The 20,697-nt window shown below is 38.9% G+C and overlaps 1 protein-coding gene and 2 pseudogenes across 2 annotated transcripts; all 3 read left to right on the top strand.

Moving 5' to 3' along the window:
* The first annotated feature begins 266 nt into the window (after nt 1–266).
* Nucleotides 267–4,934, top strand: LOC148699154 (putative UDP-rhamnose:rhamnosyltransferase 1; annotated as a pseudogene).
* Nucleotides 4,935–6,429: 1,495 nt separating this feature from the next.
* Nucleotides 6,430–8,084, top strand: LOC148699153 (soyasaponin III rhamnosyltransferase pseudogene; annotated as a pseudogene). Its single transcript, XR_015964349.1, has one exon. The product of XR_015964349.1 is annotated as a soyasaponin III rhamnosyltransferase pseudogene (transcript).
* A 10,283-nt stretch (nt 8,085–18,367) lies between these two features.
* LOC137721500 (putative UDP-rhamnose:rhamnosyltransferase 1) lies at nt 18,368–20,674 on the top strand. The gene has a single exon (XM_068460594.2). The coding sequence runs from the start codon at nt 18,422–18,424 to the stop codon at nt 19,850–19,852; it is 1,431 nt and encodes a 476-aa protein (XP_068316695.2). The 5' UTR covers nt 18,368–18,421; the 3' UTR covers nt 19,853–20,674.
* The last annotated feature ends 23 nt before the right edge of the window (nt 20,675–20,697 follow it).

The raw sequence follows: 20,697 nt of genomic DNA, 5'->3' as shown, positions 1-20,697 counted from the left end.
GGTCCTTTCTCCCCTTATTTCTCCGACCAACTGTCTCTCTCTCCACTCTTTTTTTTCTCCCCTTTTTCTCCATGTTTTCTTCTTCAAATGAGGAAGCGGATTATGCACCTGATTTCATTTGGATCAAAAGACCAGCAGGTCTTTCTTCTTGTTCCTCAAATCAGAGAGAGCTATCTATGCGCGGTCCTTGCGGGAAGCAACTAGAGCCCCAGGATTGGCGAAGTGGAAATCGGGAAGAGGAATGAGGGATTTGAGATGGGGTGTAGATGAAGAAGGCGTACGGGTGTATCAAATGGGGTTCCAAGGATCGGGAGGCGTCAGAGGCGCGATGGAGAGTGATGGAGGTGGAGATTGCGGTGAGGGTGTAGGTGGAGATTGTAGAAATAAAAAAAATAAAAAAAAGGCCCACGACGTCACGCTAGCGTCAGCATGGCGTCATACAGGCTGGCTCATGCCTCTGTCGATTTTGGGCTGGCATGAAGACTAGCTTGGACTAGGTGCCGGTCAAAATGCTGGGCTGGAGTGGTTTCGCTGGGTGCCGGGCTGGTTTTTTGGTTAAGTGATGGCCTTTCCCACCCCCGATGGAACTGCTCTAAGATAGCGGCTTGATCTATCCAGTTAGACTTTTTTCTTTCTACAATATCTCAGAGAGTTTCATGTAAACTTGATAGGTAATTGTACACACGTCACGTGCGCAATGGCATGCCATCATCACCAAAATTCCCCTGCAAATTAACGATTTGGATAAGATTCCCCAGATATCAACTGACATAAAGAGCATTCTAAGGTCACACTCGAAGGTGTTCTTGGGAAATGAGGCCCCTTACTGTTTCCTGCCTCGATTAGAAAGTTCATTTGCAGAATTAACTCTTGGATGTAACCTCAAATATATGGTATAAGCCCTGTTCCTCCAATATTCTTTTTACTCTGATTGCTTCAACATCTGCTTCAATGTCTGTTTTGCGATTATAGAGCAAAGGAGAGCTACACTTTACCGAAGAAGAAATTATTGCAGTCGGCTCAGATAATTAAGGAGCACGGTGCTAAGCTGGGCAGCACCTACCAAGATATGACCACTCAATTATCTCAAAAATTATATTTTGGAACCTTTCATTTCGATACATTTCTTTCTAGATATATTTGTCTGCCACCATACAGAGAATAGTTTTTCCTGAAAATATGTTGCTAAATCTCACACCTCACACTAGTTTCTCGTAGTTTTTGTTGAGTTGAGAAGAGAGCTGAAACTGGGATCCATTGTCAAGTTTCCCCTAAAAGGTAGTAAAATTCAGACTTCCTTTGAGGATGTCCTCCGGATTCTCTTTAGAATTCTAAAAACTTTCGTATCATATCTGTTCATCATATATTGTACGGTCATATTTTATTAGGTATTATGTTTAATATTAAATAAAAAATTTAAAATAATTTATGATCGCACAATATACGATAAATAAATAAAATGTAAGGATCATGGATCCAAACCCCTTTTTCTGTACACTCTTGTGTTCCTAATATTTAGATCATTTAATAAGGATCTTTTGCATAAGATATCAGCAAAAATCCGCTGAAAGTTAATGATTAAACGTGCATAGAATGGAGAGAAAGTGTTGGAATCATTTCCTAAAAGAAAAGAAAGGGGGAATAAAAAGTGGGTATAGAGGGGAAATTAACCCCATTTGAATTAGAATAATACCTTAAGAACACGGGGGAATAAAAAGTGGGTATAGAGGGGAAATTAACCCCATTTGAATTAGAATAATACCATAAGAACACGGGGGAATAAAAAGTGGGTATAGAGGGGCAATTAATCCCATTTGAATTAGAATATACCATAAGAACACGATTTTGTATGAAAAGAAACACACGTCATAAAAAAAAAAAAAAATTCTAGCCATTTAATAATACGGTCTAATAATATTTTATTTTTATTTTGTATGTAAGAGATTTTATGTTTGATTCTCACCAAAGATGAATTTGAACCATATTATTATGGTTCGTCTATTGTGAAGTTTAGCCCACTCTCCCACGTCTTTAATGTCAATAGTATCACTTGTTAAAAACCAAGAGGTTCTTTTGAGAGCAGGATTTTCTTCCATTCTATTCTTATTCTTTTCCCTCTCATCTTCTCACACTTTACTTTTTGTCTTATTGTCTTTATAAAAAAATCAATATAAAATGTTAACATGACTTAACTGTTCGTTCAAATAAGAAGAAATGAAATGAAAGAGAGATTAGAAGGGGAGATAATTGTTCTTTTGCATCCAACTTCTAGCAAGTCCAGGAGACAGTCAACTTCACCTCTCAATCTGTGCACGCACATGCTAAAGATTTTGTGGTTTTTATACCAGATCACAAAGAGTTTATATGATTTATATTATTCTTGAATAATAATAAGTGGTGTTTGATAATTATTTTGTTTTTAGTTTTATTTTTTTGAAATCTTGTTTTGTAACTATTTTCAAATTTTCAGTTTATAAAAAAGTGAAAAGTGAAAACTACCTTATTGTGTTTCCAAAATTTGACCTTGAGTTTTTAATTTTTTTTTTTTTCAATTTTCATTGTTTTTGAAAATTGAAAATTAAAAGTAGTTTGTCACATCCCGACCCGAGCTCCACCGCATCCCGGACTCGACTCCGCCATAACACGATATTGTCCGCTTTGGGTCCCGACCACGCCCTCACGGTTTTGTTTCTGGGAACTCATATGAGAACTTCCCAGTGGATCACCCATTCTTGGATTGCTCTCGCGCGAACTTGCTTAACTTCAGAGTTCCGATGAACTCTGAAGTCAGTGAGCTCCCAAAAGGTCTCGTGTTATAGAAGGTGGACATGTACATATAAAGCATAAAGGATCTACTTCCCTAGGCGATGTGGGATCTAATATAGTTACCATACAAGTTTTCAATTTAAAAAAAAAAATATTCAAAACCAAAATGAAAAATTAAAGATGAAATGGTTATCAAACAGCCCATAAGAAAATCACATTTTTTATTACATTGGTGTACCATTTAATATGATAATTAATGTGTACATTCCACATTAATAATAAATATATTTATTCATCACTTGACACATTATATAGTCCACCAATATGCTTCATTATGTGGCCTCTCTACCATTATGTTTTATTGTCTAACTAATTTTGGATAGAGCGTTTTATAAATTTCTAAAGAAAAAAAGAATTTTTTCACTACAACCAAACTAAGCAGCAAATAAAATACGTTTTAGGTTTTTTTTTTTTTTTTTTTTTTTTGTCCGTGAGTTCTCTTAATGCAAAATGTTTTACATTACATGGTGACTTGGCTTTACTAATTTACATATAACATGAGAGTAACAGAGGGGGATAAAACTCAAGGAAGTAGTTGCTCTTCTTTTAAAGTAATAACTAAACAAGACTGCGATTTTTAATTTTAAAACATTCATAACAAAAATTGAAAACTAAAAACGAAAGAATTAACAAAACTGACACGAAATAGCTACCAAACAATTTAACACGCGTTGTGGCGAGGACACCATGCGTGATCACGTGGCCAACAGTACAGAATCTCATCTAATCCAATATACGGTATATTATATAATGATAACCTGGTACAAAACTACATATTAGTTCCCTGATTACAAATTCCATCCCACAGAAAGAATAAAGATGATAGAAGTGTTGTGATGCTGCCATGGTCTGCCTTTGGCCACATGATGCCTTTTTTCCAACTTTCAATAGCTTACTAGCTTTAGCAAAAGCAAAAGTTCATGTCTCCTTCATATCCACACCAAAAAACATCCAAAGACTCCCTAAAATCTTACCAGATTTACAATCCTGTGCAATTATTCCCGATTCCATTTCCACCGTTGGATCCCGGCTTATTGCTGGAAGGAGCTGAGGCCACGGTGAACCTCCCCTTTGAAAAAAACTGACAACTTGAAGATTGCATACGACCTCCTGCAAAAACCCATCAACCAGTTCATTGCGGATCGATTGCCTGATTGGATCATAACCGACTTAGCTGCTCATTGGGTCGTAGAGACTGGCAAAGAGTACGATGTTCCACTTGTCTATTTTTCTGTTTTCTCTGCTGCTACAAGGGCCTTTGTTAGTTCAGCTCAAAACCTCTCGAGTGGTCATACAAATGATGTTCTGCCGTCGCCGAAAACCCTTACTTTGCCGCCGGATTTGGTTATTTTAAGTCAACGGCCGCGCGCGTTCCGAGGGCAGGAGGCTGGCTTTTATGGAGTGAATGATTCCGGGATAAGTGATGCCAAAGGGAAGACCACGATTATTCTATCTTCTTGTCCCAGTTCACGCCATTCGGAGTTGCGAGGAGTTTGAAGGACTCACTTGGAGGCACACAAGAACAACTCCGGGAAACTTGTGATTCCCACTGGTGTGCTTCCTCCTGAGATACCTGCAAAAGGGGAAAAAAGGGAAGTTTCCACTGATGATGGGATCTTTGAATGGCTCGATAAGCAAAAAAACCAGGTGAGTTGTGTTTGTAGGGTTTGGGAGTGAGTGTAAATTGAGTAAAGAGCAAAAACTCAAAAGGGCTCAGATAATTAAGGAGCACGGTGCTAAGATATGACCCACTCAGTCTCGAAAACTATATTTTGGAACGCGGCATTTCAGTACAGAGACGAGTTTTTCATGAAAATATGAGTCACATTAGTTTGTCAAAGGTTTTGTTGAGTTGAGAAGAGAGCTGAAACTAGGATCCATTGTGAGGTATCCATTGCTATGTGGTACATGTAGAAACGTTGACGCTGACTTCTTCGTTAACAAAAGTCTCAACGTTAAACCTTTCGTTTTTACTCTTTGATCCAAGGTTAAACCTCTTATGTGTTGTAAAAAATTATTTGGGGATAATCATTCATTGTGTGGGGATGAGATTGGAATGTTGCGTAAATCGGGTTTCACAAGTCTAACCACACATTGTCATGCAATTATGATTGGTTAAGTCTTTTTTATACAAAAGAGAATCAAAACAACTACGGACTTTTCATGTAAGATAACCGCAAATTCTGCTGAAGAGTAATAATCAAACATGTCTATAGGAAGGAGAGAAAAAGTGCCGCAATCATTTCCTAAAGGAGAATAAAGGAAAGAAGGAAAGAAAAAGTGGGTAAAGAGGGGGGCGACCAACGGGGAAACCCAACCCCATTTGGGTTAGAATAATACTATCAAGAACACGCTATTGTATGAAAAGAAGCACATTAACAACAGAGGTTCTTTTGCATTCAACTTCTAGCAAGTCCAACAGACAGTCAATTATGGTGTTTTTTGATAATTATTTCATTTTTAGTTTTACATTTTTTAAAATTGAAAATTGAAATCTTATTTGGTAATTACTTTAATAGTTTTCAAAATTTGACCTTAAGTTTTCACTTTTTTTGTTTTCAATTTTTATTTTTTTTTAAACTAAAAACTTAAAACAGTTACCAAATAAATTTTCATTTTTCAAAAAAATAAAAATTGAAAACCAAAATTTGAAATGGAAAGCTGAAAACTGAAGATGAAAAACGGCCCCTAAGGAAATCACATTTTTATTACATTGGTATACCATCTGATTGGGTAAGTAATGTGCACATGCCACGATAATTAATAAATTTATTTCATTGAGTGGTAGTTGCATATGTAACACTTGGCACATTAGATGATACATCAATATGATTTAAATAAGTAGGCTTCCTACCATTACATTTTATTTGCTAACTAATTTTGGATAGAACTTTTATAAATTTCTAAAGAAAAAAAAAAGATTTTTTTTTTTTTTCACTAAAACCAAACTAAGCAGCAAATAAAACACGTTTTAAGGGTTTTTATTTTTTTTCTTTCTCTCTTAATGCAGAATGTTTATATTACATCCTCACTTATAGAGGCGGCACTTTTCCAACTTAAAGTATAACGTTAATAATTAAATACATATATTATAACACAATGAAATTATTAAAAAGCGGTTTGATAAATATTTCGTTTTCAGTTTTCACTGTTTTGAAAAATTAAAATTAAAATCTTATTTGGTAATTACTTTTAATTTTCAAGTTTCAAAAAATACAAACTAAAAAACTAAAAAATGAAAATTAAAGGAAAATTTTTGAAAAATAAAGGAATGTTGTGACTTATTTTATTTGAAAGAAAGAGATGGTGCAGTGCGGCATAGATAGAAAATGAGAGACAAACACACTTGAGAAATTCTGTATACCTTGTGCCTTTATTCATAGTAAATCAACAACGATTTTTTACCTTCATTCTACAGATTTCAATTTTTGCATTTTTGAAAATTAAAAAAAAAAAATTAAAATCTAAAAATGAAAAGATGATTAAAACCAACACGGGACGTTACTAAGCAATTCAACACGTGTTGTGGCCGGAACACCGTACGCGAACACGTGGCCAGCGGTACAGCATGTCATTTAGTCCAATAAACCGACAATCTGTTTCAAAACTACATGTTAATTCTCTCATTGCAATTTCGATCCGACAGAAAGAATACAATACAATTATGGAAAAAGATGATCATCTTAGCGTTGTGATGCTGCCATGGTCTGCCTTTGGCCACATGATGCCTTTTTTCCAACTTTCAATAGCTTTAGCAAAAGCGAAAGTTCATGTCTCCTTCATATCCACACCAAAAAACATCCATAGACTCCCCAAAATCTTACCAGATTTACAACCCTTTGTGCAATTAGTCCCCATTCCATTTCCACCGTTGGATCCCGATTTATTGCCGGAAGGAGCTGAGGCCACCGTAGACCTCCCCTTTGAGAACACTGACAACTTGAAGATTGCATACGACCTCCTGGAAAAACCCATCAAGCAGTTTATTGCGGATCGATTGCCTGATTGGATCATAACCGACTTTGCCGCTCATTGGGTCGTAGAGATTGGCAGAGAGTACGGCGTTCCACTTGTCTATTTTTCTGTATTCTCTGCTGCGACAAGGCTCATTTTTGGGTCGTCTGGAAATCTCTCCAGTTGTAATACAAATGATGTTCTGCCGTCGTTGGAAAGCCTGACTTTGCCGCCGGATTTGGTTACTTATCAGTCAACGGTCGCATTCCGAGAGCACGAGGCGGTCCGTATGCATGCGGGCTTTTATGGAGGGAATGAGTCCGGGATAAGTGATGCAGAAAGGAACGCCAAGATTCTATCAGCGTGTCAAGTTCTCGCCATTCGGAGTTGCGATGAGTTTGAAGGGGAGTACTTGGAGGCATACAAGAACAACTCTGGGAAGCTTGTGATTCCCACTGGTTTGCTTCCTCCTGAGATACCTGCAAAAGGGGTAAAAGGAGAAATTTCCACTGATGATGGGATCTTTGAATGGCTCGATAAGCAAAAATCCAGGTCAGTTGTGTTCGTAGGGTTTGGGAGTGAGTGTAAGTTGAGTAAAGAGCAAGTCTTTGAGATAGCTCATGGGCTGGAGCTATCAGAACTCCCTTTTATATGGGCACTAAGAAAACCCAACGGGGCAAATAGTGAAGCTGATGCTCTGCCTCTAGGGTTTGTTGACCGTACATCAGAGAAAGGGCTTGTTTGCTTGGGGTGGGTGCCCCAAATGGAAATCTTGGCACACCCAGCAGTTGGCGGCTCTTTGTTGCACTCTGGATGGGGATCAATAATTGAGACTCTGCAATTTGGGCATGTTCTTGTTTTGCTACCATTCATTATTGATCAGCCTCTGAATGCAAGGCTTTTGGAGGAGAAGGGTATGGCTGTCGAAGTGAAACGACGCGGAGATGGATCGTTTAGTAGAGATGACATAGCCAAAAGACTCCGGCACGCGATGGTGGAAGAGGGAGGAGAGCAGTTAAGATCCAATGCGAGGAAAGCTGGAACAGTTTTTGGAAATCACAAGCTGCACCAAGACCACTACATTGGCCAGTTTGTCAACTTTCTCAAAAACAACACTACAGAAAGGTCATCCTGTTTTTAGATGTCCCAATTATATTAGCTAATAATTTAGAATGGCGCCAAAATTTTCACAGCATTGGAGATGCTGGATTACTTTTGGATGTGAATTACTTAATTAACCTGTGTGTTTCTATAAGCTTTCAAGTCATTTTTGTGGTGGTCAATATAAGACAAGTTTTATGATGCTTGTCAGCCTTGTCTTGTAAGATATATTCTAAAACAAGAACAACTAGATATTAGGATCATAGATTCAATAAACCAAATTACACTAAACCAATACATTTAACTTATTTTACAAGAAAGAATTGGCGCATGCATAAGAATGTCTATTACTCTCTCCAAATTACATATTCTTGCTATGAATAAGCTTTAGAACATAATAGAACACATATTGTGAGAGCAGGGGCAATCCTATGTGTAGTGATTAGGGTTCCTCTAAAACCTCATAATATAGTTAATAGAGAGAGATATCAAATCTCTATTAAATCAAATTTTTGTCTTACCATAATACGTCTTACCGAATAGGATTATGTAATTAGTTAATAAGAGTTAAGACTTTATTATTCTAGCCGTATTGGAGCTTCATGATTACTTGAATATCAAGTCACTTAAATAATAAGTTACTCGAGAATCAAGTGATTGATTAACAAGTTATTAATATTCTCAGTAATTCTTACATTCTCCCTCTTGAGTATCAATAAATTTGTACACAAAAGCAACCAAAATAAACAGAATAAAAACTGTCATCGAGTCTACAAATTCTGTAACAAAAATCCTTGTAACAACAGATAAAAGTAGTTTTAGGATTTCAAATATTCTTTTTCTATATTATTCTTCTCCTAGGTAATATATATAAAACACACACACACACACACGCGCACACACACACACACGCACACACACAACATCACCTTGTTCACAAGGAATATTAAAGAGAATTATAACCAAACTAGGAAACATAAACACATTCATATTCCACCCAAACCTTTGACTCCGCCAACACTTCCCCTCAAGTTGGAGCATAGATATCTCCTAGGTCCAACTTGTCGAGTGAGTCTTGAAACCTCTTAGTTGAGGCTGCATGTGTCAAAATAACTACCAACTGTTCATCTGTCTTTACAAACAGAATGTCAACAACTTAATATCCAGTTTCTTTTTTATGAAGTGCCTATCTACCTCAATATGCTTGGTCCTATCATGCTACACAGGATTGTTTGTTATCTCTCGTGCTGCTTGATTATCACAGTACAACAACATAGGTTTTTTAGGCTTAAATCCTATCATACCATGTGCCATTCCTCTGTACTCAGCTTCTGCCAAAGACCTCACAACCACATTCTGCTTCTTACTTCTCCAGGTTACAAGATTACCAGTTACAAAAATTAAGTAGCCTGAAGTGGATAGCCGATCAATAATATTTCCAGCCCAGTCTGCATCCATGTATCATTTCACTTCCATATGTCTATGTTTTTTGTACATTAGTCATTTCCATGGAGTTCCCTTCAAGTAACTCAATATTCGCATTACTGCTGGCATGTGATCCTTACTAGGTGCATGTGTAAATTGACTCACCACACTTACTGCGTAAGCAATATTTGACCTTGTGAGTGATAGGTAAATCAATTGTCCCACTAACCTTTGGTACCTTTCCCTATTTGTTGGGACTTGATCTGGATAGATTGCAAGGTGATGATTCTCCACAATAAGTGTATCCACTGGTTTACACCCTAACATGCCAGTTTCAGACAGAAGATCCAATATATATTGCGTTGTGACAAGTATATTCCTTCATGAGGCCTAGCAACTTCAATCCCTAGGAAGTATTTAAGTCCCCCAAAGTCTTTCATCTCAAACTCAGAAGACAAGTATCCTTACAATCGTTCAATTTCCATTGTATTATCACATGTGACAATCATATCATCTATATATATAATGAGCAATGTTACTATGCCATTTTTGCGTTTGATGATCAAAGTTACCCTGTCGATACTCGTACTTTTTTATTGCCTGAGTGAACTGCCTAAACCATGCTCTAGGTGATTGTTTAAGACCATACAGTGCCTTCTGAAGTCTACACACTTTCCAACTAGAGTTTGCAATGTCGTATCCTGGTGGTAAACCCATGTACACTTCTTCCTTTAAATCTCCATGCAGAAATGCATTTTTTACATCAAACTGTCGCAAAGGCCAGTTAAGATTAGTAGCAAGAGACAATAAAACTCTAATGATATTCATTTTTGCCATAGTAGCAAATGTTTCCTGGTAGTCTACCTCAAAAGTCTGGGTAAACCCTTTGGCTACTAACCTTGCTTTTGTACTGATCAATTGTTCCATCCGCATTATACTTTATAGTGAACATCCATTTGCACCCTTTTGATTTGTTCCCATTAGGAAGCGTAACCACATTCCATGTATTATTTTTTTGTAATGCTTCCATCTCAACTTGCATTGCTTCTGTCCATTTTGGATCTTTCAAGTGCATAGTATTTCGATGAGAGTCGATGAGTGGATACATAGTTTGTAATGGGGTAACACACCTTTTCTTCTGGAGGGTATCTATCTAGTGGTTTTCCTCGATTTTTTCGAGGATCAACATATAAGATGTTTCACAATATCTGAGCAAGAACTTACCTTAAGGATACCCATTGGATCATGAATGTGTAATTGAGGAGTATGAGAAGAGTTGAGGTTGATGTGTTCTGCTTCAATAGAGCTACGCATATATCCACTTAGTTCTAGATACACATCACTTGGGCTTGCGGCTGGGAATATCAAGTCTGGCCCATTTGGGCCCACATTAATTACCCAAGATGCCTGAGTATTTGGGATGGTTGTTGCTAACTGGTCACGCCCACTTGAGATGCCAATATTGGGACAATTACATAGCCGACTTAGGCTATCATGGTTTGAGAAATCACATGGATTGCATGGCATACTTGTGTTGTCATGATCTGAGCCATTTGGGTTGTCAAGGTTTGGGCAATCACATAGATTGCATGGACCAGTTAGGTTGTCACTGTTTAGGCCATTTGGGCCTTTGTTTCTTGATATTCCATCTTGGGTGTCCCTCGGTGCAACATGGTTATTGCTGCTATCACAGTCTTGATTAGGCAGCCCACTTGGGCTAGCAGAAGAGCCTGCAAAAGAAATCTTCCCTATACCAAACTCGCCATAATCATCAATTAAGGTTGTTTCCTCTAAAGAGTATGGCTGGGAGGAAAACATAATTCATCTTCAGAGAATGTAACATCTATGGTGACGTACGTATGTCAAGTAGATGAATGATAACATCGATACCCGTTTTGTTGAGGACCAAAGACAAGGAACACACACCGCTCCACACAGGGATCAAGCTTGCATCTTTGATTTTTGTGAAGATGGACATATGCCACACAACCAAAAACCCAGTGTGGAGCCTACAATAATCCCAAAAATTCTAAAGGCGACACGTGGACTTTTATTCAAGAAAGACAAGATTGCCCTTAATAAATGGGCAAACATCTCAGATGCACCCACGCGTAGCTCACATCCTTGAAATATTTAGCAGCTGAACACAACTGTCCATAACTTAGCTGCCCTTGGCAAGGAATTAAAGATAAGGATTAATTATCCAAATCCTATCTTTAATACATTCCTAATTGAAGATTGATTCCAATAAAGTAAGTAATCCTAATTTAATTCAATTAAGGATTATTACCCTATTATCTTAAGATATTATCTCCTATTAAATATCTTGGGAATATTCAGAGAATATTTCTCCATTAAACCCTATATGGCTGGCCCTAGCCCAATAAATACCCTACATTCTATCAAATTAAAAGGGCTTTTGCAACCCTAAGAAGCCTTAAACACTTTACTCTCTCAGATAAACTAACTTAGGCATTGAAGATCCGTTGACCCAACCCCCCCCCACCATGTGGGCGCGTAAGGCTTAGGTCGTTGATCAAAGGTGTTGATTGTTTTACAGGTGCATTTTCGTCAAGACTGAAGGCGGCGGAAATTTGCATCCACCAATTGGTGCTTTCATTGAAAGTTGATTCAAAATACTTGAAGAAGCCTTTCGCATTAGTTTCTTGAATTTTCTATTACGTTGAATTTCTCACACGTCGTATCAATTAATTTTTCCTAGAAAATTTTCTTGATCAATCCTTAGAGAAAGGATACAATGGTAGGAAATTCAAAAACTACGACAAACGGAACCCTATACATGGAAGGATTTGGACCGAATAGTGGAGACAAGGACATAACCCCACGACGAAGATCCTCAAGGCTCAATGCGACAGCAGGAGGAGCCCTACTGCCACGGAGCACCACCTTTACCTTGGAGACAACGAGTTCGGCCGCCTACCTCTTATGGAGACAACGAGTTTAGCCGTCGACTCTATAAGTTGGAAATCCCGCATTTCTTCATTTTGCAGGTAAAGCTTTAGAAGCCCTAAAGCTAAAACTGAAGCCTAAAGTGACTGCGCGAGTCAACTGCTCCATCGGAGTAGCCCATTCGACTGCCCATCCTACGATAAAGTTTTGCAAGACGCCTCAAGCAGGCAAGGCTCCCGAAGCCTCGAAGCAGAAACTGAAACCTAAGTGATGACGTGGGATGAATTGCTTCATTGAAGTAAGTTCATCCAGTGGCCCGTCCTACGGTAAAGTTTTGCAAAAGACATGGTGAAATAGGAGGATGAAGCAAAAACAAGGAAAATTGTTTATTAAATTTCTAACAAATTGATAAACCGGCTCGAAGGCCAACAAAGTCCAAGCAAAACAAAACAAAAAGGAAAATAAGAAAACTCCTAAGTCTAAGCAAAAAGATTACTCCTTGGCAGCTTATGCAACCACTAGCTTGTAGAAATCGGCCTGACATGAAGCAAGTGCCATTTCATGACCAACTTTCTCATTTTTCAGCTGCGCATTCTCCTCAACAAGCCCAGTATGAGCACCCTGCAGCTCATCCATCTCTTTTTTCAGGTTCACGCTAGCAGACAGCGCACCTTGTAGATCAATTTCCTTGGACTCAAGCTTACTTGCAATCTCCTTGAGATGAGACACTTCAGCATGCATGAAGATAAGCTCCTCGTCTTTAGAAAAACAAGCAGATCGTAGCTCCAAATCGACACGCTCAAGGTTCTCGACCACCGGAGAAACACGACTGATTTCCTTCTCTGCAGCTTCCAACATCGCCTGAGTCGAACTAAGCCTAGCATTCAAATGGGCAGCCTCCTCATGAGTGATCTCCAATTGCAAAGAAGTGGGGGCAAAGACATCAGACCCCTTCAAAACGGCGGGTTCAGATTCGAGCTTCTCGATCTTTTCAGCAGCCAAGTGAAGCTGAGCCACCAACACCACTTCGACATCCTTAGCACATTTGATAGCATCCTGATCAACGCGCATAGACTCAACTGCCAGGATCAAAGTCTTAGCATTGTAGCAATTAGGGAAAACTTCATCGAGTAGACAGGATGCTTCGCAAAAGAGTCTGAACAGACGACAACTTTCCTAACACTATCAACAAACTTGGTGCATGCATCAACGTCCTTAAGCAGGTCAGCTTTCAGCAGCACATAAACTTCGGGAAACTTTCCAGCTTTAGACTCAGTGGATCTCTCACAACTACTCGTGCGAGTAGATTTCCCCTTCTCAGTAGACGATTTAGTCACGCCAGAAGGAAGAACAGGCCCATACGCCACCTTAGCAGTAGAATCCACTTTCCCACTCTTCATAGAGGTGAGCCTCTCAGAAGCAGAGCCAGACTTAGGTCCCGACGAACGATTCGATACAAACCCGGACACCGGAGATATCACTGAACTCTTCCACTGAGCAAGTCTCTCAACAATGGATGCGGTCACCTTTGGAGTAGCAGGTTTCACAGGCTCAGGCTCAATGGTCATCTTCACCCCCTTGGGGGAAGTTTGATCAATGACAAGCTTCTCGGCAACAGACGAGCTCCTATGAGCAGTAGAAGAAGTCATTAGCTTCTTCTCAACCGAAGGCTCATAAGCAGGTGAGGAAAACCTCTTTTTCCCACACCATTGGCAGCAAGCTTTACAGTAGCAATTGGGCGAAGAGGGCTGAACAGCCAGCGCCACTCACGACACTTAGCTGGAATGCCCAAGGTAATGTGCACTTTCTTCATATTTGCCGAAGTCCTTGGAGTTGAGCCAAACTTTGAATCTACACAAAGTAAGAAATACGATCAATAAATTGAAGAGATGAAGCAGCTTATCGAAAATTCAAGCAGGACGGGAATAAAGCAGTTCACTTACCACTGATAAAGGTAGTCAAGACACGTATCTTAGGATAAGAGTTAGACTTCTACTCTCCACTCACCTCTAAGGTATCTCTCGTCCACTCATGGTCACCTTTGCTAGACGCATCGACCAGCCTATAGCAAGATCTCAGTTGCCCCATGCCCTCCTTGTGGCCGATCTCAAAGAAGTACCAAAACTCATTTATGGTCAAGCCAAGCTCAAAGAACCTGCTCAAGTTTGAGAATCCCACAATCGCACGAACTGCATTTAAGGAGCACTGAGCAGGCGCACATTTTATGGAGCAAATCACCTCCTGGAAAAGACGCAGCATGGGAAAAGTAAATCATAACACAAAGCAATATGGATGGAATTTGATAGCTCTCTTCCTGGTAGAGGTCTCTCCACATGGTTCATGGCCGCTATCATCTTTCACTCGCTTGACGCGAACCCTACACGAAATCGCATGCTTGTACGCCTCAAGAAAATCTCGAAACAGCTCGTTGGAATTAATCTTGACATGCGCAACCTTGAAGTAACCCACCTTGCCGAAATAACCACCTTGACGAAACAAAGGTGGAGGATATTCGTCACTTTTGCAATTAGAGGAAGACATCTCAAGGTCTCTACAAAAAGCACGAAGGAAAAATATTTAGAAGGCAGCTTGCAAAAAAAAATAAAAACATATACGTGTGTGTGTGTGTGTGTGTGTGTGTACAAGAAGCAGCAAGGCCCGAAGTCACCAGGCACCTCGCAGCCCAAGACGTCATAGCCCAGAATTAGGGGTCTGTGACTTCTTCCCCTTTCTCCTTCTGCGCACAGCGCGCTCTAAGTAAGCCAAAAGGCCTGATAGCCTAATCCTTTTTTGCTTCTTCTCGCCAGCCACTGCAGACCCGAGTCTGCACCATGAAGCTTGGCTTGTGCCAAGCTGATTTACAGGGGCTAGAGCCTCACGGCTTGCCCAGCCCAACGCCCCCGCGCACCTGCCAACCCTACCGCACCACCTGTAGCCCATGGCCTCCCTGCCACGCCATTCATGCATCCTTGGCACCCACCAAGCCAATTTTTCAAGCCCCAAGGCTCCCAAAAATTCAAGAAGAAGAAAAAATTCAATTTTTTCTTACCTTGGTGCGACACGGAAAAGAAGAAGAACAACGAGAAACGACTCTTCGCAAGGGAAAGAAAAGAAGAACGCTAGGGGAAGGGGAAGAAAAAATATCCTCTGGTTTTTCTTTCTTGTTGGAATAATGATTGTTCTCCAAATTTATTTAATCCCTTGCTTAAGGTAGAATTAAATAGGTATTGGGGGCAATTATTTTCCTTTTTCCTAGAAGAAGTTTATCTCTAAATCAAGGAAGAATATCAAGTTCAAATTGGGTAACAACTCCACAAACCTAAGCAGCTTGGGATTTCTACACTTATTGCCATTTCCATGGGAGCAGCACAGTAGGTATGGGAGCATTTGTGGAGCCTAAAATAATCCCAAAAATTCTAGAGGCGACACGTGAACTTTTATTCAAGAAGGACAAGATTGCCCTAAATAAATGGGCAAACTTCTCAGATGCACCCACGCGCAGCTCACATCCTTGAAAGATTTAGCAGCTGAACACAATTGCCCACAGCTTACCTGCCTTTGGCAAATAATTAAAGATAAGGATTAATTATCTAAATCCTATCTTTAATACATTCCTAATTGAAGATTGACTCCAATCAAGTAAGTAATCCTAATTTAATTCAATTAAGGATTATTACCCTATTATCTCCTATTATATATCTTGGGAATATTTAGAGAATATTTCTCCATTAAATCTTATATGGCCAGCCCTAGTCCTATAAATACCCCACATTCTATCAAATTAAAAGGCATTTTGCAACCCTAAAAAGCTTTAAACACTTTACTCTATTAGAGAAACTAACTTTAGGCATCGGAGATCCGTTGACCTAACCCCCCCCCCCCAACCTCGTGGACGCGTGAGGCTTAGGTCTTTGATCAAAGGTGTTGATTGTTTTGCAGGTGCATTTTCGTCAAGACTGAAGACAGCAGAAATTTGCATCCGCACACAAGGTTCGAGATGAAGAGTGGAAGGGAGCAAAATAGATCTGTAAACCAATGACGTTCTAAAAGAGAGAACATGTGATGTCATTAATAACCTTAATGTAGAACTACATAAATTTTGATATGAATTGTAATGTATCAATACTCTATAATCACATACACACTCAAATAGTAAGGAGGCCCCTTACTGTTTCCTGTTTTGATTAGAAAGTTTATTTGCAGAATTGACTCTAGGATGTAACTCAAACATATGGTAAGCCCTGTTCCCTCCAATATTCTTATTACACATATTGCTTTTAGCATATGCTTCAATGTTTCCTTTGTGATCATAGAGCAAAGGAGAGTTATACACTACTGAAGAAGAGATTATTCTGCGGTCGGCTCAAATAATTAAGGAGCACGGTGCTAAGATATGACCACTCAATAGTCTCGAAAATTATATTTTGGAACGCTGCATTTCAGTACAGAAAAGAATTTTCATGAAAATACGAGTCACGCTAGTTTGTCATAGGTTTTGTTGAGTTGAGAAGAGAGATGAAACTATGATCCATTGTGAGGTTTCCATTGCTATGTAGTACATGTAGAAAAGTCGACACTGACTTTTTTGTTAACACAAGTCTCAACGTTAAACCTTTCTTTTTTACTCTTTGATCTAAGGTTAAACCTGTTATGTGTTGTAAAAAATTATTTCGGGATCATCATTCAATGTATGGGGGTGAGATTGGAATGTTGCATAAATCAGGTTTCACAAGTCTAACCACACATTCTCATGCAATTATGATTGGTTAAGTCTTTTCATACAAAAGAGAATCAAAACAACTGCGGACTTTTCGTGCAAGATAACCGCAAATTCCACTGAAGAGTAATAATTAAACATGTCTATAGAAAGGAGAGAAAAAGTGCAGCAATTATTTCCTAAAGGAGAATAAAGGAAAGAAGGGAAGAAAAAGTGGGTAAAGAGGGGGGAGGGGGGGGGGGGCGGCCAATGGTGAAACCTAACCCCATTTGGACTAGAATAATACTATCAAGAACACATTACTGTAAGAAAAGAAACACATCAACAACAGAGGTTCTTTTGCATTCAACTTCTAGCAAGTCCAACACACAGTCAATTACATTGGTTATACCATCAGATTGGATAAGTGATGTGCACATGCCACGGATATTAATAAATTTATTTCATTGAGTGGCAGTTGTATATGTATCACTTGGCACATTAAATGATACATCAATATGATTTAAATAAGTAGTCTCCCTACCATTACTTTTTATTTCCTAACTAATTTTGGAAGGAACTTTTATAAATTTCTAAAGAAAAAAAAAGATTTTTTTTCACTAAAACCAAACTAAGCAGCAAATAAAACACGTTTTAGGTTTTTTTTTACCTCTCTTAATTTAGAATGTTTATATTACATCCTCACTTGGTGTTAATTACATATAATAATATGAGAGTATAGAAGCGGCACTTTTCCAACTTAGAGTATAAAGTCAATAATTAAATACATATATTATAACATAATGAAATTCTTAAGAAGCCATTTGATAAGTATTTTGTTTTTAATTTTTTATTTTCACTCTTTTGAAAATTGAAAATTAAAATCTTATTTGGTAATTACTTTTAATTTTCAAGTTTTAAAAAATACAAACTAAAAAACTAAAAAGTGAAAATTAAAAGAATTTAAAAAAAAAAATAAAAATAAAGGAATGTTGTGACTTATTTTATTTGAGAGAGAGGGTGCAGTGTGGCATAGACCGAAAAAGAGAGATGAAGAATATGCTTGAGAAATACTATGTCTTATTCTCTGTACCTTCTGTCTTTATTTATAATAAACCAATGACGATTTTTTACCTTGTAAGTAATACAAAAAAATCTTCTAGTATCCTATATACAATCTACAAATGATTTACACTATTGCTAGAATTATATTCACAACAAGATAGTAGTTTTAGTTTTTATTTGAAAATAGAAACCAAATAAGATTTCAATTTTTTAATTTTTGAAAATTAAAAAAAAAAATTAAAATCTAAAAATGAAAAGATGATCAAAACCGACAAGGGACGTTACTAAGCAATACAACAAATGTTGTGGCCAGAACACCGTACGCGAACACGTGGCCTGCGGTACAGCATGGCATTTAGTCCAATAAACCGACAATCCGGTTCAAAACTACATGTTAACTCTTTCATTGCAAATTCCATCCCACAGAAAGAATACAGTACAATTATGGAAAAAGATGATCATCTTAGCGTTGTGATGCTGCCATGGTCTGCCTTTGGCCACATGATGCCTTTTTTACAACTTTCAATAGCTTTAGCAAAAGCGAAAGTTCATGTCTCCTTCATATCCACACCAAAAAACATCCAAAGACTCCCCAAAATCTTACCAGATTTACAACCCTTTGTGCAATTAGTCCCCATTCCATTTCCACCGTTGGATCCCGACTTATTGCCGGAAGGAGCTGAGGCCACGGTGGACCTCCCCTTTGAAAATACTGACAACTTGAAGATTGCGTACGACCTCCTGCAAACACCCATCAAGCAGTTCATTGGGGATCGATTGCCTGATTGGATCATAACCGACTTTGTTGCTCATTGGGTTGCAGATATTGGCAAAGAGTACGGCGTTCCACTTGTCTATTTTTCTGTTTTCTCTGCTGCTTCAAGGATCGTTTATAGTCCAGCTGAAAATCTCTACAGTTGTAATACAACTGATGTTCTGCCATCGCCGGAAAGCCTTACTTCGCCGCCGGATTTGGTTACTTCTCAGTCAACAGTCGCGTTCCGAGAGCACGAGGCGGTCCATATACACGCAGGCTTTTATGGAGTGAATGAGTCCGGGATAAGTGATGCCGAAAGAAAAGCCAAGATTCTATCAGCTTGTCAAGTTCACGCCATTCGGAGCTGCGATGAGTTTGAAGGAGAGTACTTGGAGGCGTACAAGAACAACTCTAGGAAGCTTGTGATTCCCACAGGTTTGCTTCCTCCTGAGATACCTGCTAAAGGGGTAGAAAGGGAGATTTCCAGTGACGATGGGATCCTTGAATGGCTCGATAAGCAAAAAACCAGGTCAGTTGTGTTTGTAGGGTTTGGGAGTGAGTGTAAGTTGAGTAAAGAGCAAGTCTTTGAGATAGCTCGTGGGCTGGAGCTATCAGAACTCCCTTTTCTTTGGGCACTCAGAAAACCCAATTGGGCAACCAATGAAGCTGATGCTTTGCCTCTAGGGTTTGTTGACCGTATATCAGATAAGGGGCTTGTTTGCTTCGGATGGGTGCCCCAAATGGAAATCTTGGCACACCCATCAGTTGGGGGTTCTTTGTTTCACTCTGGATGGGGATCAATAATTGAGACTCTGCAATTTGGGCATGTTCTTGTTGTGCTACCATTCATTATTGATCAGCCTCTCAATGCAAGGCTTTTGGAGGAGAAGAGTATGGCTGTCGAAGTGAAACGACTCGAAGATGGGTCGTTTAGTAGAGATGACATAGCCAAAACACTGCGGCATGCGATGGTGGAAGAGGAAGGAGAGCAGTTGAGATCCAATGCTAGGAAAGCTGCAACTGTTTTTGGAGATCACAAGCTGCACCAAGACCACTACATTGGCCGATTTGTCAGCTTTCTCAAAAACAACACTACAGAAAGGTCATCCTGTTCTTAGATATCCCAATTATATTAGCTAATAATTTAGAATGACGCCAAAAATTTCACAGCATTGGAGATGCGGGATTAATTTTGGATATGAATTACTTAATTAACCTGTGTGTTTCTATAAGCCTTCAAGTCATTTTTGTGGTGATCAATATAAGCTGGACTAATTTTATGATGCTTGTCTTGTTAGATATATTCTAATATCACAAGAACAACAAGACATTAGGATCACATATTCAATTAGCCGAATTACAATAAACCAATTACATTCAACTTATCTGTAGAAGAGAAATTGGCGTGTGCATAAGAATGTTTTCTACTCTCTCCATTATATATTCTTGCTATCACTGTGACAAACCTAGACTCCTAGCTCGTAATTGTCGCAACAAACGAAGAATTGCTCCTCAAGCCAATCTCTCAGAAGATCAACTTATTGCTATGGTGTCAGAGGTCTGAGGGGTGGTGGGTGGACACTAGCGCTTAGTGCCATATCTCCTATATGATCGCGGGCTTTTTTAAGTGCTACAGTGAGGCGGAAGACAGAAGGATTTTGTTAGTTGACTCTCACTCAACTCATATTACTGGAGTCGGGGGAGTCGAGCTTAAGTTCATCTCAGGGAAGACTGATATTGAAGGAAGAGCTGCATGTTCCAGAGATTAGGAAGAATTTGGTTTCTGGTTACCTGATCAACAAAGCTGGGTTCACTCAAACAATTGGGACTGACAAGTATACTCTCACAAAGAATGGTGCCTTTATTGAAAAAGGGTATGCTACAGATGGAATGTTCAAACTGAATGTTGATGTTATGAATAAAACTGTTGCTTCTGCTTACATGTTGATGTTATGAATAAATC

The sequence above is a fragment of the Pyrus communis genome, chromosome 1 (assembly GCF_041283825.1).
Source record: "Pyrus communis isolate YQ-2024b chromosome 1, ASM4128382v1, whole genome shotgun sequence".
In the NCBI taxonomy this organism is placed as follows: domain Eukaryota; kingdom Viridiplantae; phylum Streptophyta; class Magnoliopsida; order Rosales; family Rosaceae; genus Pyrus; species Pyrus communis.
The sequence above is the reverse complement of the archived record's forward strand: the minus strand, read 5'-3'. Positions and strand labels throughout refer to the sequence as shown.